This window comes from Bombus vosnesenskii, unplaced genomic scaffold (genome assembly GCF_011952255.1).
Source record: "Bombus vosnesenskii isolate JDL3184/JDL3185 unplaced genomic scaffold, Bvos_JDL3184-5_v1.1 scf7180000013264, whole genome shotgun sequence".
In the NCBI taxonomy this organism is placed as follows: domain Eukaryota; kingdom Metazoa; phylum Arthropoda; class Insecta; order Hymenoptera; family Apidae; genus Bombus; species Bombus vosnesenskii.
In genome coordinates, this window is record NW_022882924.1 from 37,616 (window position 1) to 55,954 (window position 18,339).

Consider the following 18,339-nt stretch of genomic DNA (forward strand, 5'->3'; position numbering starts at 1 on the left):
GCAATGTGCGACGAGCATGAAATTCCACAGGGCGTAACTCCTCTCACGAAGACTCGTCCCACGAGTTGACACCGTCCGAGTGGTCTGACTGGTCCGAGGAGGGAAATTTGCCTTCAGGTTGTCGCGGTATCGTCAACCCTAACTATCCTGGCTTTCAACACCTGGCGCCTTCTCTTCTATCGGACACAGATCTGACAGAGGATGAACACGAGAGCTGTCCCGATTATACAAGGTTGAACGACATCGACACCAGACCAGCTGAGAACGACAACGAGTACAACAACAACGTTGAAGACAGCATCAATCATTTGTGCGGTCAAAGGAATGAGAGGAAGATTTTTTATGAGAAACCTAAGTTTAATATACAGGTAAATAACATGCTTACGGATTTTGATTGTTCGTTGTTTAGCAAATGAATACTCATCGAGGAAGCTGATTAAAGGGCTTAAAGGACTGTAAGTAAAGGTGAACAAAGGAGGATGAAATGTAGCGAGCGATATTTTTCTTTTTTTTTTCTTTTTTTTTTTATGGTGCACATCGTGAAATTACTTCCAATTATTATCTTTATTTTTATTATTATTTGATATTTATACAATACTTGGCAAAATGTAATTTTCAAAATAAAGGACAATGATCGAATACTGTAGGCATGGATTAGGTTCGATTGGTCGATCTAGTCAACATCGATTTATAAAATTTACCATAACTTGGTTGTTTTTCAAAAAGTCCAAAGTGAAATCTTATTTATCTTATTCATCGTAACATTTACATACACGCTAACTAGATAGTTTCAAGTGTATTAAATTTTGTACAACTTGGCATATACTAAAAACGTTCATATAAAAAACGTCTCGTTGAAAGATAAGGGTACGTGCAACAACCTTTTGTAGTAACTATTACATACATGTACATAGAAAAGAATTGAAAACTTGTTTCTGTGTTTTATAAAAGAAAACGATCAAAGTCTGTTGGGCTATTCTTGTACTTAAAAGTACAATTATCAAAATCGTAGTTAAGTTTCAAATATAAGTTGTACCCTTTTGAAAAATGCCAACGAAGCTACAATACGCATACAAGATAATATATAAATTGTAAAATATAGGAATGAATGGCAAATTCACGAATAGGAACAGCATATATTATATCCTTATTATATTATTTATCAAAATGTTTGACTGACGGCGTTATATTAAAATTAAATACGCGATTTGTCGATGTATCCGTCGGTTTCACGTACTATTACTCGAAATTAGAATCTTGTTGTTCCATTTATAATTTAGACCTGAAAACAACGAACTTTCCAAACAACAAGCTGGATATGAGCTTGGACAATTGGCTAATTTTATTATTGCATATTAGTTTTTACAAGTCAATTTGATCATTCTATTATACATAGCTATAGTAACAATAATATAGAATGAAATAATTTCAGATCCTTTCGTACATAATATCGTAATTAAACTATATTCTGTCAAAGACAACTAATTGTAAGTGTTCAAATATTTTTCAGCACTTGCGAAATTTTGAGACACTTTTTTCAAAAGAGATAAATAAATAAATAAATGAATAAATATATATATATATATATATATATATTTCATTTATAAACAATTTTAACATGTGGGAATGTTTCGGTTATTAAACGATGCTGTAATTCGTGTTTGTGATAGACAGACGCGAAAATTCTTAATTAGGAACGAGCTTATTTAATCAGAAAGGTATATTTTACAAAAATATTTCTTTGGATAGATAATTAATAAAATGAACATTTTTGAAATAGAGGCTAGACAACGCTACGAATAATGTATCGAGTAACAACCAAGTAAGCTTAGTTAAACGGAATAAGAAACTTAAAGTTGGAAACCAGAGTCACAGCTAATATTGATTAAGCAAATTCACGCGTTTCAAATTTAGCTACAGCTTTCATTTAAACGCCGCCTTTGTTTCAGACTGGTCCAAAATACGTTCAACAGAGGAATTCTTAATTATATTCCAATTCCCTTCGTTTCCAATTCCGAGCTTGTTTATAGTTTCTCTGCAGATTAAATTTTTCTTTCTTAAACTGTAAGTTAACTGTAAGTTACCTGTAAGTTTAACTGCATAGCTATGAAAAGTCATAACGTTAAGTCAGTAACAATGTGAATGTGTCAATGGCGTTCAACGACATTCCTTTGCAACTAATACTTGACTAAGACTTAACAGTGACTGAAATATACCAACGATTGCTTTCTTTCCAACAACGGCAAACACTTTCCTCGTTATTTAATCAGAGATATGCATAAATGAAATTGCTTCGCGTCATTTCCTGAAAAATGACATTGTTACAATTTTATCAGTTTTCCTTCACCAATTCGGCTAATACGTATGTATATTATCTTATCAATATACATCGTATTTTATTTCCTTTCCATGTATCATCGTAATCATATGGGATGCATTAGGATCCGTTCAAATGTATTATACTAACCGTCTGTGGTCTGTACGATATACGATCCGATTATATAATGACTATATGCAAGTAGTTGGTCGACTTGTTACTGAAGGGTTAAACACGCATCGACTCTGTTTCCAGACTGTAACATCTTTGTACGAGTCGGTGGTGCCGCCATCGGAGAAATGTATAAACTACGTGAAAAGCGTTGAAGACTCTAGAACGGAAGAAAAGATCCTCACGCCGAAATCGGATATCGTGAACAGCGTGGTTGAAGCGGAGACGCATTTGACGGTGCTAGAACCGGAGGAGGCGCTTGCTAACACAGTCGCAGAGGACATTACGGAATTGTCGGAGGCAGTGTTGGAAAAGAATCAGGAACGGGAGATTCCGGTCGAGGTCGAGATCGTCGAACTGACGACTAGCGTCAAGGAGATCCTCCAATTTCCGGAGATCGAGGAAATACCAGACTCGGGGAAGACTAGCGAGGTCGGTGAGGTGGGTTTCCAGCTTTCTATCATCCATGTACAAACTTTCATATCGAATAAGTTTATTGATTTATTGAAGCAAGTTCGAAGTAACTTTTTCGAAGAATTTATGTGACCCGTAAATACAGATATACATGTAAATACATGTGTGTTGTAACGATATTGTTATTTCGACATTGCGATTATAATTTCAATTCTAATAAACTAACATTGTTTCTGTATTAAACGTATGATAAACGCTCATCTGTATAAGTTAAAATCAATTTATAATTCGATAACACACCGCGTAATGGAGCCATATCTCTTAGGAAAAAATGTTAACTTTGGTCGTTTAACATCTGCCAGCTTCTCGTAAATCGTATGTCATTTCGGACATTACGTTACGATGTTTATATTACAAGTTCACATTGAATCTCGCAACGCTAGAGATTAAGAAAAGTGCTTAATTGTCGGAATTTTCCAAAGCGGCAGTGATACTACAGAGCGATCACTGTAATACGAACGATTTCTGTTGCGACGAAGCACGAACAATCAAGATTAACGAGAATTCGCTTTATACCGTCTGTGTCACGCTTCTGTCCGTGTATGTGCGAGACTAATAACTGCGCAGCACTGCGCACTGAACACACACGCGTGCAGAACACATCAATGTATTCAACAGAGTTCACACTACATTCCTGGTTTTAAAACAGCGTCAGTCGGCATCGACTGGCGACATGTATGTATTATAGTTACACCACTACGTTAATCAGAAATTTCCGCAAACTTTAGGACTAATCAGGCTAATTTCACGAAATCATGTTAAAGCGTTAGTAATATTCTAAGAGGCGATGAATTTCGCGACTATATCGTGCTGTAGAACATAGAACAAGTTGTAAAATAAACTCGGAATGAAAATCCACTGTTATACAGATTGTTATTTGAAGAAAGAACAATTATTCGTACGATAGGGAAAATTTGAAAAATTGATAAAACTCGTTTTATCATGAGCATGTTTCGATATCGTATTATTTTATACTTTATATATTATTTTATATGTATTATTTTATGAGGTATATTATTTTATGTCATCTATATCTCTATCGTGATATTATTTTCGTGTTATATAGTTGTTTGCTCAAGTTTGTTGTAATTTTCTGAAGCCATTTCAATTGCATTGTTTTACACATTCGCAAACCACTCCATCGTAACGTGAATATATTTTCTATTCTAAACGATAGATTCTAAGCGATATGGGAACTATCTAAATGAAAGATCTTGCGATATTAGAATATAAAATATCATGACAAATATCATAGATGAAGCGAAATCATGACTATTTAACCATTATGCACCAATGACAATTAATCAAACTGATTGGGGTTATATTACAGATAGAATATTGGCTAATATTGCGGCAAATATCTATTGCATAGACCACTAAAATGCTATTCAATACCACTTTCCAACAAATATTCGACCAATTGATATTCACGAATTAAATTGATATTTACGTTTTCCAATAATTTAATATATTCGCTGTTGATCGTGGGTAAATTCTGAAATAAAAACTACAAAAATTTTTACCAACTGTATCATAACGTATAAACATAATATTGTAACAGATATACGTAGCAGAACTCTAATATTTTGTTAGAAGAAAACAAAACAGTTCTACATAACTAAAATTTATGTAAATTTTAATAAATAAAGCGCTTTAAACGAATCGGGCCACTCGTAATCCAAAGTCAAACTAATCGATTCTACTTTTTACGAATTTCTTAATAAAATTGTGCTGCGTTATATCGTATTGCATTATGCGATACTCAATTTTTCAGAAACCAAAGAATCGTGTCCCGCATCTGTCTCTGAGTCGCACACGTACACGCCCATTGTAAGAGTACGTGCTAATTCAAATTCAAGTCACATGCAGTGCGGATTTTAAAGAGTACGCTTTTCAAGCGTATAACACGATACGTGTATAACAGTGTACATATTACTAGTGTACTACTAGCGCACATGCTATATGTATATAATATTCTTCGTACGATGCATAGCGTTGAATAAAAGAGAAAATGAAAATTTAACTGGAATTGCGTTTACGATAAATAGCAAAGGTACTCGGTAAAAATCGAATGAGAAACGTCCGATGCATCCAATGCCATTGTCCGTGAAGCAAAAGGAAGCGGCTAACGAGCATTGTCTTTTCAGACAGAGGATATCGTGGTGGAGCACATCGACCTGATACGCGAGGCAAAGGAGTTGCCTCACCAGGCCCGTTCCAAAATAGGCAACCGTCAGACGGCCACGTCGAGCGACTCCGCCGACGACGACTCGGAGAGCAATACCGACACTGACAGTTATCCGGAGGAGCAGCCCACCTACACGAAGCTCGAGGAGATTGATCTGCTCTCGAGCATCGGCCGTGATATCGGGGTCGATCTCGAGAAGTACGTGCAACCGGTACCAGACGTGGTCGCTATGGAGGCACTGGATCCTATTCACTCGTCCACGCGATCCTCTGTTCCCACGAGCAATATGACGAAAGACGACATGCAAGATACGAACAAGCTATTGGACCGTGATCTTCCGGAAGCATCGGGCGCGGATACCAAGAAGAAAGAAAAAATGGTGAGGAATCAAGCGAAACGCAGACAACAGCAGCAACAGCAACAGCAACAGTTGCAACAGTTAAGAGCGGCGAACCCACAGAAACGTCCGGACAAGAGAAGAGCTGATGCGGACAATGGACCAGGTATACTTATTATAACGTTATTATAACTTATTATTATATATATAATACATATAATAATGTATACGTTATATGTGATAATGTCTATATAAATAAGATTTCTGCGACATTAAGTGGTGAAGATTGAATATTTTAGCTTTTTATCCAAGTATCGTGTTTCTCTCTACACGTATTTTACGATTATATTTTTATAGATGTAGTTCTTTTAAGGGGAGTATGTTCAAAACATTTTTTACATCGTGTTTCACATTATAACGTATAATTTTACACATTATATTGTATCTATAGTCTAGGATTATATTTGACAAATTTTGTCAAATTCAGCAATCCTTACGCAGATATCATTTATAATTGCAATACGTAATAGCTTGTGTGTTGCTCCTTTGGCTAATTTTCAATTTCCAGTAATTGAAGAAAAAGAGGAATTATTCAAGTAAATATCAAATATGCATATTTCTTTCTTTATCCAAGTTCTTCTTTATCGATGAACAAAGGAAAATACGTATATCAAATGAAACGGAGGAGATTATTTATCAACATTTCTGTTAGTAAATCGATAGCGTTACGATGGTAACAAATATCTTTTCTATTATGTGAAAATCGCGTATTAAGAACAAATAACATTTACTAATAGATCGGATTACTAACCATTTATCGAGCAAATTATCATGGAAGAAAGATTTTACGCTTATCCTATGGAAATTTTATCGTAGTGTCATGTGGTGTGTGTATCGTAGTGTCGGATAGTAATAAAATAAGTTTTATAAAACAAAAATTATTAGAAAAAGAAAGTAATAAAAATGTCAATTTGCTCTTTTCTTAATTCAACTTGTGTACATTTGTTCATTTTCGTTCAAACGATCGCTTATCTATCATGCATTATATGTATATGTTTTATGTATACGTATACTATATATCATATTATACACATAATATTTCGGTGACAAATGTAAAAAGGCTACGACCATAATAGTAAACCTAGAAATGAAATAATTATGATGGTTGACTTGCAATAACTTAACATTACATAATTAAGATTGTAACGATATCTCATGCGATCTTCTCTCCATGTAAGGTGGCTTCGACGTCTACAATATCGAGACAGCGATGCCAAAGATCGATCTGGATGCGATCGAATCTCACTTGAGAGCTGCACGCGAAGAAGAACGACGAGTGAGTAAACACCTTTTTACATATGTCTAATTGCATTGGTGTCGTGCGTAGCAACGTTTTCGTTACAAGGCCGATTCAAGAGAAACGAGGTATGTTAACGGTTGTATTTCTCGAATAATAAATTGTAGTAGAAGGGGTAATGATAGAAAGTAACGAAACGTCGAACGTAAGCGTGCAACTGTTAATTACGTTAATTACGATCGCGTAATTTTTGTACGGGAAGATAAATTCGGCTAGCCAATGTTCTCACAGACAGATGATAATACGGTAACATTCAATGAACGTTCACGCGACGATATTGAATCGTCAAAGGCCGAGATATACTCGTAATTATAAATGTCGACCGCTGTAAATAAAACTGTAAAGGATGCGATAGGCGTACACAAAGATAGATATCGATCTCAGTTTAGGCGCGATATGCGATATAAAAATTGTTGCAACTACTGGTTTAGCGAAAAACTGGAAAGTCGCCAGTATATTCTCAATTGTGGAATATCTTCGTTAATTGAAACCATAATGTTTCTATTTGAAAATCAAAGAAATAGAAAACGCAAAAGTTTGTTTAACTAGTCGAGAAACTTTCTTCGAACATTAATTAACCTAATTATTTCTCAGAAATGGAAAAGAAATACAGGTTTTCTCCTTAGCTTTTCTTTTTGTTTGGGAACAAGAAGAATTATGTCGAGTTTAAATGACAATTGGGAAATCCCGTTTAACCTACTTTATCGGTGAAACAGTTAGCGAAGGAAACGAATCCGTGAAAGAGAATGTTTCACTTGCGCGTAGGCACTCGATCGGCTGCTTGCAAGAGAGAAAAGAAAATCCGTGTAATTCCGGACGAGGGGTTTCGCGCGAGTAATTTTTTGACTATTGACGCGGAAAACGAGGTCGATGAGGCTTGGGACCTCGTTTCAGGGTCCCGATAGCGAGTCTCGTTAAATGCACAGACGATCTATATTCGCCGGCGCGGCGCAATGTCCATTGTATGGAAATGGGGGAGCAGGAAACGGATGTCGCCACGAAGAGGATCAATGCAACCGTCATGTCAGATAGAATGTAACACTATTTAGCACGTAAAACGTTCGAGTAGCCTTAACGATGCGTCATAAATTATGAGAGAAAATAAATAATGGAGACGATAAAGACATTTTTCAAAAGAATTTATCGCTCGTATGTGCATGCATAAATGCACATATTACTTTTCGATATTTTATTTTTCTTTTATGTATAAAATCAAACAAATCGATGTGTTAGTGGCGGAGAATACTTGCGTTATTTCGCCGTTACATTCGTATTGATATTACAAATTTATGCGTAAAAAAATAATTACGACTGATCTATCATAAACTAATGCATCGAAAGAGATTTCGTACTACCCATAAACCAGTTTTGACGAGGTGCAACTAACTCTCTAACATCTTCGGTTCACGTATCCTTTTCACCTTCGGTTTCACGTAGGTGAAAAGAGTACTCGAGCGTGAGCAGTCAAGCGAAACATTTTGCGTACAATTTGTGAAGGTACATATACCATCTTTAGCAGTGATAATCAAAAGATTTGTTTCGAAATACCAAACGTTTTACAAATAGAACTGCGATTTTAGAAAAGCAAGTGCGATTATAGAACTAACAAGGACAAGCAATACCTATGAAATACTTATAAAAGCATAATAATTTAAGGCATTCGAGAGAAATGTTGAATCATTATTCTCTAAAGTAATTGAAATCGTTAGTAAATAAACTCTTTGCTTGATCGATACTCTATGTCTATTTATTACGTTAAATATTAATAGAATAACGGAATAGAATAAGCAGTAATTCACTTCCTAAATTACTATTGCCGTTTATAATTTTTTAAATCAATCAATATCAATCAAAAGAAATATATCGGGGAATAATCAAATAATAATATCCAATAAGTAATACAATAGCTAATAGAAAATACTATACATTAGCGGTAAAATCATTCTTAAATTAAATTTCAATTATTATACCGAATAGCTGATTTTTTCGAATAATATTCAAACAGCCAACTATTTGCATTAATCATTCGTCGTATCAGACGAATTAAATTGCTTATTTCGAGCTATTTTGTCTTACGACGTATAGCTGATAGTTTTCTCTCTCTCTCTCTCTCTTTCTCTCTCTCTCCTGTTTCCCGTGAAAAGTCGAAACTACTTGCCGAACTTTAAACCGTATAATTGATCAAGAATAAACCGTATAAACTAAATGTTTCCTTGTTGTAAACGTGAATAAACAGGAACACTCGCGCATCAAATAAGCTAACCACTTTCACCGAACACTGTGAAAAGATAGTTCAGCCTCCGTAGACGGTTAATGGCACCATCGGCTTTACCACCTCCTTCGAGTAAACGTTACCGGAAGATCGGTTCGCCGCTCACTTGACTCATTTTATGCCAGTCCCGTGTTGTTCTCGTCTCGCGCGAGTCCAGTCACGTCGTAAAAACTCCAGTATCTTTCCATGTTTCCGATCTGTTTTATCACGAGTAAAAAGCTAGAAAAAATATCTTGTCTCTATGAACGACAATGAACGACAGTGAATCGTGACTCGAGATAAAAGCTTCGTTGGTTGATCGAACAGCTATTTGCCAAACTATGTGAAATTTACTAAACTTTAAATGCGTCTAACATCGGCAAACAGTGTATAAAGTTTATTTTCACTCGAATCGTCGGCAGTTGGATCTTCTTCCGCATCCGTTACTCGCGGAACGATGTTTCGTTGGCGCTGCGGCTTACTTTATGACGGTCAAAGGAGAAATTGATATTCTTGACGTGATAAATGCGACAAAGTTTGAATAACAGTGTCCTCGTGATCTTCTTCGACAATTTGGTTTACTTTAGTAATGCTGTGTAACTATTAGCGAAAAATTGATTTCATCGTGATTCGTTGTACATTCTGATCAAAGAATCCTGAAAATCATATAGATCGTATACTTTTTGAAGGTTATGTTGAATATCAGTATTCGCGAGGAAAATAGCTTGGCGATGTTACTAGAGATGGCGTGCAAAATCACTGACATTTGATGATTTATGATTTATTACGGCGATTGCAGAATCACGATTATGGTCTGATCTAGCTTTATTCGTAACTATGAACGTGTTTCTGTTATCTCGAGTGAATTTGCTCACTGTGATCGTAATTCTTCATCTTGATTGTCTGTGATCATTTCTTATAAAATACTTCGATATAGCTTGTACAAAAATATCTACGTATAACGTTAATTTAAAATTACGCTGCGTTTCCTTCGTCTATCTGTCTAGATTTACTTTATTTAATATTCGAAACGAGGAATTATTCATTTTTTTCTTTGCCTTTTTTTTCTATCCTATGTCAGTATCTTAAAATTCTGAATTTATCCTTTCGGTTTCAAAATTCTTGATACAAATATCGTTGATACAAAACATACGGGTTATGTGATGCTTGCAAAGAACGGTTATGCTGTTCGCCAATCAGAAGCGATTACGAAAAATCGCAAATCACTGTGAAGAACCAGCGTGATCGGTAACGAACGTGATCGAATCACTCTTGATTCACAAGTAGCAGTTTACGTCATCTCTAGATGCTACAATATAGATCGAATCGTCATAAATCGAAAGGCGCGTGTAATTAAATTATACTTACGTTTCATTTGCATCATAAACACGGTCTCGTATCTAATAGCGTCTTGTGACGTTGTTCGTCTGCCTTTTATTATATATAATGGAAAGCACGCGCCACAGTGTCTGCCGAGGTGAACAAACGCGTTATAGTCGTTTGTGACATCGATAGAAGGAAAGCCCAACTGTTGGGAACGAGCGAGGATATCGATCGAATTGCAAATTGAATCGCAAAATATCATCAAATTCTTCTTAAAGAAAAAAGAAAAGACCTTTTCTGTTTACTTTTTTAGTAGGTGGCGTGTAGCTTTAAGATTTTAGATTTTAAAATTGATATCTTAAACATATTTACATCTCTTACATTATATATGTACATTAGAAGATTAGAAAGGCAGATTTGTTATTGATATCGATACTAAATAGTAAATAGTATTCTTGTACGATATTTCAATATTTTTTTCAACATGTTTGAATATAGAGAGGACAATAGAAAGACTTTTAGATCCGTTTCTTCTTCTACGTTTAATGTAATTCACCAGACCTACACCAATCACTTGCAAATCATATTCAGAGGAAATTACATCGTACTCCGAGAAAATTGATTTTAAATTCATTGTCGATTAAGCATTCTTCATCCGCTTTCAATGTCCATAGTTACTACCTTTCATTAACTCTATAACGTTACCTTATTGTTAGACTTTCATTTTTTAAGTAGAGCCAAGACGAAGCTAATCCTTGCTAGAAATGAGAATGACTATGAATAATTTGAGAACAATGTCGACGGAAAATTAGTCTCTGACATATGAATGAATGAAAAGAAAGTAACCGATAGATAACACAAGAAAATTGGATTTTTATTCTCGTGCCTTGCGCATACAACGAATAAGAAATCATTCGATGAAGCCATTTATCTATTACTCTCGAGCTATTACTCTCCGGCATACGAGCAAGAGGAAGAATTTATTGTCGCGCGCGAGCGCATGTAGACGTAGCACCTATTATAGACATGGTGAACGAAGAAATATCAACGGGTCTGTCAAATCTGTCGGCTTCTTCTCCTTCCACTAATGTTAATAGTTTCCCAATTCGCCTGTTGAACTCCTTTCTTAATGATACGCGGAGATGAGACTGTGTAAACAGAGTGAAGGAAAAATGCGTATGGTGTTCTTGTGGAGATAAACAGTTGACAAGGAAAAAGCTTGACGGAAAAGCTTAAAACGTGAAAGAACAACTAGGGCAAAATCTTGAAAACATGGGTAGTAGCAACAAGGCAAGAAAACATTATAAAAAGGACTCCCGATTCGTCACGGATCTATACACATTTACATACGATGACTTCGATCTCGTAAGATATACATACATAGCCTCCAATACATTATCAGTTATCAGCCGAAAGAATGGCGATAGATTAAACACGTATGTATATACACGTACGTATCTCTGTTTTGCGGCTTAATGTGCTTAAAAATAATGTTTTATAAAATAATATTATAATATTAATGTTAGGATCGTAGAATAGTGAATGTATAATAGCGATATAACAACTAGGTAGAAAGTAAAAATATGAATACCGATAAGTAACGAATAAGTAGGTGGTCGATAAGCTGCGGACATTTATGCAAACGCATGATATTTGTATAAAAAGATAAATAAGCGAAACGAGGCTTTGATAGTTTATTTTGTCTCTAGAAATACTATTTGATTTGCATGTGTTGCGTGCATTTTTTAAGAGTTTTTAAAAGTATTTTTATAAACATAAGAATACATTCGCATATCTTGTAAATACGACACGCAAGGATTTTGATGGCCGCATTTGTTGGCAATTATTGAAGAAATGGGCCGACCACGTGTTAATTATTAAGTATTAAATATAACTAGGAATATAATTGAGAAAGTTGAAAGAAATTGTGAAGAAGTTTTCGGAAATGATTTCATGTCCTATTGGCAGACAGCCTCTTGGTGCAGTTTCTCTACTATACAGTGGAAGTAAAAAGCAAATCATTCTTATTGTTATTATTAGGAAAACACAAAACATAGATAGGCTTAAAACTACGAGAAACGGAAAGAATACGGATACTGATCTATTCGTCTTTTGGTAATCTCAAACTTTTCATCGAAAAAAAAGGGCGAAACGCTAAAACCTGTCATGGTAGATATGTCATTGTTGAAAAGGACTACAGTTCATATATATATATATATATACATATATATATATATATATATATATATATATATATATGTATGTATAATATATATAAATATCGTTTCAGTTATTTATACAGGGTGTCTCTGTGATACCGACATCTTAGAGGAAAATAAATACAAATGGCATATGTGTTTCATGCGATATCTTTTACAAAATAAAAATTAAAATATCCACTAAACTGATAAATAGTTTTCCCACGTGAGTAGGTTAATGTATTATTGCTGCCATATATATGATAATATGATTCCATTTAGAAAACAAACTTGACCTTTACATGTCCATGTATTACTATAATCTACTATATTGTACTACTATAATCCAATAGGGTATACAAAAAGGCCAATAATACGAATAGCATACGAATAGGAATACGAATCATAAAGTATTTTATCCACCTAAAGGACAAAAATGAAAAATTTCTGATTCCATGAAATTGCACTCTACTCTGAAGTAGTTTTCTTTTCTATTTCAATCTATTTCAAATCAAATCAAATCTATTTCTCTGAAGTAGATTTCAAATCTAAATATTTTTTTTATTTATATATGTATTTGCGATAAAATTAAGATAAAATTGAAATCGAAGCATTTGGAAAGTAGTTAAAAACGACACCGTGATGTTATTACATACGAGTTATTAGTCGTCGTGTAATTTCATAAAAATACAAAAGTACAAAGCGCTAAAGGAAAAGGAGGAAAGAAAGTTGAATGTTGCTGAATACATCGAGCATTGCATTATCACTTATTACTCGTCACTATCCTTTTGCTTTGCGCGCGAATCTCTGTCGCCATTCGCACGACTGAATATCATTCTGATCATTTTTATTGGTGGTAATCAAACGTATCGATCGTTACATTGAATTGACTTTCATTTCTGGGACATCAGGATGACGATAAAGAGACCGACAAGGAACAGCCAAAGTCGGAAGGAACGACTTTATTGCTACAGAAGCCCGACGGAACAAAAGATGTTGAAAGGGAAGATCTCGTTATGCGATTCGATAGAGTAGTGCGGGGAGAACCGGATGAAACTTTTCAGGTGTGACTTCCGGTGACCTCCCATTCTAAAGAATGCTTCCTTTCTAAATAGTTTTTCCTACTAGTTGCGAAATTTTACTAAAGGGAAACGGTTGGTTCTTAAATCCCGTTACGGTGCAGAATCATCATGGTTTACTTTCAATTTCTTGTCTACAATTCGGTTTAATATACATACTTATATCAAGTGTAGAAATTTTGTAATGACATATTACGGCATATTAGATGATTCATTAGAATAATATCTAACCATGGTGGATTTGTAATTCTAATTGACTCATAGTAATAGGGAAAAAGTCGAATTCCAATGGCACCATTCATAATAAGAATGGAAATTTTAGAGAAATGATATTTTTCAATAGTAAAGATTCGCTATTCCTATATTTCCTATTAGTAATCACGATTATTTATTATATATAGTTAGATATTAATATTTGTAAATACATTCTAAATTTGAGAATACATTCATTCGTACTCATTTTGAACATTTTTATTTACTACATGGTTTATTTTCAAAAATTATTCTTTACTCGAATTTACGTGTAATGTACGTAATATAATTTACGTAATAATAAATGCTTTGAGAGACGTTTGCTGTTCCTTATCACGTAAAGTCATTATAAACATCGCTTCTAATAGACATTATAGTTCTACTGTTGATCCATTTCGTTTCGATTGGCAAACACCAATTACTCTATCCTTCCCACTCGTCACCGTGTAAAAATCATAAAGAAAAGTACAATAAACGGATAATCTATCGACAACATCCCTTTTCCTTTCCAATTAATGGCTAATGTCTAATTTACAGTATACGTTAGAGAAGCTAAATACCGTCAATGTCGGTAATAACTTCACTCTCACGCATAGGCACAGTTTCGAAGAAAGCAATTAGGAAGAATTAAAGCACGAAGACGGTTTTCTACCACCCTCGTGTTTACATTTTAGATTTCTCTGTTTGTTCACAGCGGCGAAATGATCGCGAAGAGATACGAAGGAGATTGGCAATGGGTCCAGACGCTGAAGACTTGCGCGCTGAACGCGGAAGAAAACCGAGTCTCCAGTCGCGGCTGCAAAGCGGTCCGTATCACTTGAACATTTCGCAAGAAGCGTATCTCGTTAGTCGCATCTTTCGTGGAAAAGCATCGATTTATACCCATAGATCAATTTTATAGTTATAGTGACATTATCGATCGAATAACTGCAATGGTATATGATTATTGGTTTAATGTTTGGTTATCAACTTTATTATGGATATGTATCGCGTGCGTGGCGTGGAGTGCGGACTCTGACGATATGTGAAAGATTCAAGTTAGAATAAAATTATGTTTATTTATAGAAGTAAATAATTTTTCAAGGCATGGAGATCCTTTGTTTGAAAATGCTACACCACCTCGAACGAATGGTAATTGGTTGTGCATTGTTATGCAATATAACATAGAGATTTTGTTTATTGAGAAATAAATAATAAGGCGAGCTTAAGCAGAGATAACGCCGAATTTATATGTACATCTTGCTTGTACTTTTCATTTTATTGATTAATATGGAAATAATGGAAACGCAAGATAAGTTTGGAAGGCTAAATTCCACGCTTTAGATAAATCTTACAAATATCTTACTGTTTCGAAATAATTGTGAGAGCAGTTTCTAGTAGAATTAAGAAAATTAATTAGTAGTAATTAGTATCAACTGAAATATGTTCGACTGTATTTCTATCAAGAATATTGTTTCTTCTTACAAAATTTATCAATTACATAATACGTAGTAGATTCGTTGTATCATTGAAATTGCTATACTTGAGCCCGAGAGAAGGTATGATATAGAGTGATTTTCCCTCGCTATTATTTATCTTTGTTATAAAATAAAAGATCGACGTTGCGAAAAGATGAATAAAATAAAAGCCAATTAATCTCTTCGTAGATAATTATAACAGCAATCTACGTAAGATGTTCTTGCGTTACATACTACTTCGGTTGAAAACAAGTCCAAGTAAGAAATTATGAAATCAACTCAATTTCCAGCAAAACATGGTTCGTGTAGCATCTTGATTGGAAAACAAAAACTCAAAAGTACAAAATTAGGTAAAATAAAGACAAATTAATATCTTCGAAGATAATCTATCCTATATACAGAGGTAGATGAGCGTGTACAATTTCATTTTAGAATTACAACATTTTACATTTAGAAAATCAATTGCTTTCTTCAGGGATGAATCTACAGATCTGCTTCATGAACGAAACACCCTCGGACACGGAGTCTCCGTGTTCAGAGAACGATGCATCCCCTGGATCCACGCCGAGCCCACTGAACTCGAAGCAACAACAGAAACAACAAATGCCAGTCAGACCTCAAGTGCTGAGCCTTCCACCTTTGAGACTGGATAGCGGTTTGAATTCAGCACCGATCGACGAAGCCGACTTCTTCGCCAGACAGGCCAGATTGCAAACCGAGGCACGGATGGCCTTGGCACAGGCCAAAGAAATGGCGCATATGCAGATGGAAGTGGAGAGGCAAAGGCTAAAACAAAGTCCCATCACCGAGATGGTGCGATCTAGCCTCGAAAAAGTGAGTTTTATCATATATATATCAAATAATTTCACATCGCTAAATATGGTTCAAGCTTTTTCCATCTAATCGTGCTGTCCTTTCCGCGAGTTTCCTAGTTTCAAGAAAAATATCTTTAATTCGAAAAGTCTTTGATCGAACAAAGGATATTGATCAAATTATAGATTAGATTTACAGTGAGCTCGTCGATTAGCGATTGCCTCGATGATTTCCATGATTTTTAAATGTGTCATAATTTCTATGATATCTTCAACGACTCTTTCCTCTCACGAAAATATCGGACTGTTTTTAGCTTCCGAGATATTTGTGGTTACTGGATCGAAAATGATCGTTAGAGAGCTGAAGAAAGATTAACGTTCGTATCGTTGTACTCTGGCCTTTCTTTCAATCTGGCAACCGTATGTTGTGCTATGTCGAATCGCTACTCAATCAGGCTCGCTTTTACGACCATTGTTTAAGAACGGATGGTCTCGAGCTGGACATAACTGGTACAACTTCTGAACAAGACAAAGACCAGAGACACCCCGACCTAACCACCCTCCAGTAAAGTCTGCCTCTTAATCTCTCCTACTTTTTTCTCCCTCCAAGGAACTCCGTATCGTATTCTAGTTGAATACGAGTTGAGTACGTTAATATTAAAACTATCAGATTCTTCGATCTATATCCTGAAATCTAATAATATCATGAAATTAAGCATTAATCGATGCATTAATTATCCCGTGATAGCAACCAAAACTAAAACTATATTATAAAACTTCCTATGGGACAAACAGAGGTGTTCTCCAACTTGTGTTTCCAAAAAGATGCTAACATACGAAGAACAAAGTGTGGAAAACAATTAGATCTATGTGTCGTTATTTTTACTGCTATGAAACATCGAAAGAAAAACGTGTTCGAATAACTGGAATATAATATTTTGCGTTAAAAAGAATAAAAAGGTCTGTTCGTTATTATCCCTAGGTTGGCGTTCAGCTGGGTGAGGATAGGCGCAGATTGTCTCGAGTACTTTTAACGGAGCTAAATGTCGCGCAACTTCAAGTAGTCGCGAACGATTTGCACGCAAGAATCGCTGCTCTGAACGAGGCTCTGGTCGAAGGACTTTTGAGAAGAGACGACTTACACATGGAACAAGATTCGATGCTCGTCGACGTCGAAGATCTCACTCGATATCTGTAAGTTTTTCGCTTACACTTTATTCTAACTCGCTCTCCTTCTTCTACTACGCCTTGTTCTACGTCTTGTTCTACGCCTTCCTTATTCCTTCCTTCGTCCTTTCAAGCCACGATTATACAAAAGAGCGATAAACGGTAAGCAGTAAGCAATAAGGAGTAAACGATAAGCTGCTGTATGTGGCCTATATAAATCTATAGCAGAAATTCTCAGACTTTATTTTTCGCGTACCACTCGTATAGGTATCTATACGAATAGAGTTACGTACCATCGATTAAAATTAAGATAAATGTTATAGTGCGCGGCACGCGTATGCTACGCTTCAGCAATGTTAGAACATGCTACGAATTTAACTGATTTATGACGCGTAAAAGGTATTAGAAAAAGTATTGGAAAAAATAAAAAAAAAATGTTTAAATACCTGCTAATGAATGTGGTAAATGACGCAAAGTGCAAGTTTGAAAGAAGCGACCGATATAATGGATCGACAAGGGTTCGACACAACATAGTTTTAAGCTCGCAGCTTTAGATTCGGCTCGATGATTATTTTAGTTCGGAATTGATTCTTTATCGGCACCATGATAGAATATTCGCTTTCATGCGAGTAAGTGGTAGAAAATGCAAGTAAAAACTTGCTGAGAACCGCTCCTTCTTGCCTTTGGCCAAAATTCAGCTGGCCGAAACGTTGTGAATTCGATTTTTGAGCCTCGTTCGCAACACAGCTCTGTTAAAGATTCTTCCTCGTCGTTAGAGTTTCGGCGAGAGTATCCGTGAATGGATTTTTTATCCAGGTATAGTCGGTATAATCTTTGAAATATAATGGAAATGTTTCGCCGAATACTTGACGATACTCTGCCATGATATGATATCACTGCCAATTCGTATCGCTGAAATCGTTGCCAAATCGTTATTAACTTTCACATGTATAGGA

The 18,339-nt window shown here is 35.3% G+C and overlaps 1 protein-coding gene across 8 annotated transcripts in view; it reads left to right on the forward strand.

Moving 5' to 3' along the window:
- Positions 1–18,339, forward strand: part of LOC117238907 (probable E3 ubiquitin-protein ligase bre1) — a 31,390-nt gene that overhangs the window by 10,828 nt on the left and 2,223 nt on the right. For 6 of the 8 annotated variants that reach the window (XM_033504109.1, XM_033504117.1, XM_033504135.1 and 3 more), the window contains 8 exons: positions 31–368; positions 2,573–2,929; positions 5,110–5,653; positions 6,726–6,823; positions 13,528–13,680; positions 14,642–14,753; positions 15,880–16,238; positions 17,199–17,410. In XM_033504109.1, the coding sequence (XP_033360000.1) occupies positions 31–368; positions 2,573–2,929; positions 5,110–5,653; positions 6,726–6,823; positions 13,528–13,680; positions 14,642–14,753; positions 15,880–16,238; positions 17,199–17,410 (2,173 nt within the window). The remainder of the gene's footprint in view (positions 1–30; positions 369–2,572; positions 2,930–5,109; positions 5,654–6,725; positions 6,824–13,527; positions 13,681–14,641; positions 14,754–15,879; positions 16,239–17,198; positions 17,411–18,339) is intronic. The other 2 variants (XM_033504144.1, XM_033504153.1) reach the window with 1 other exon arrangement.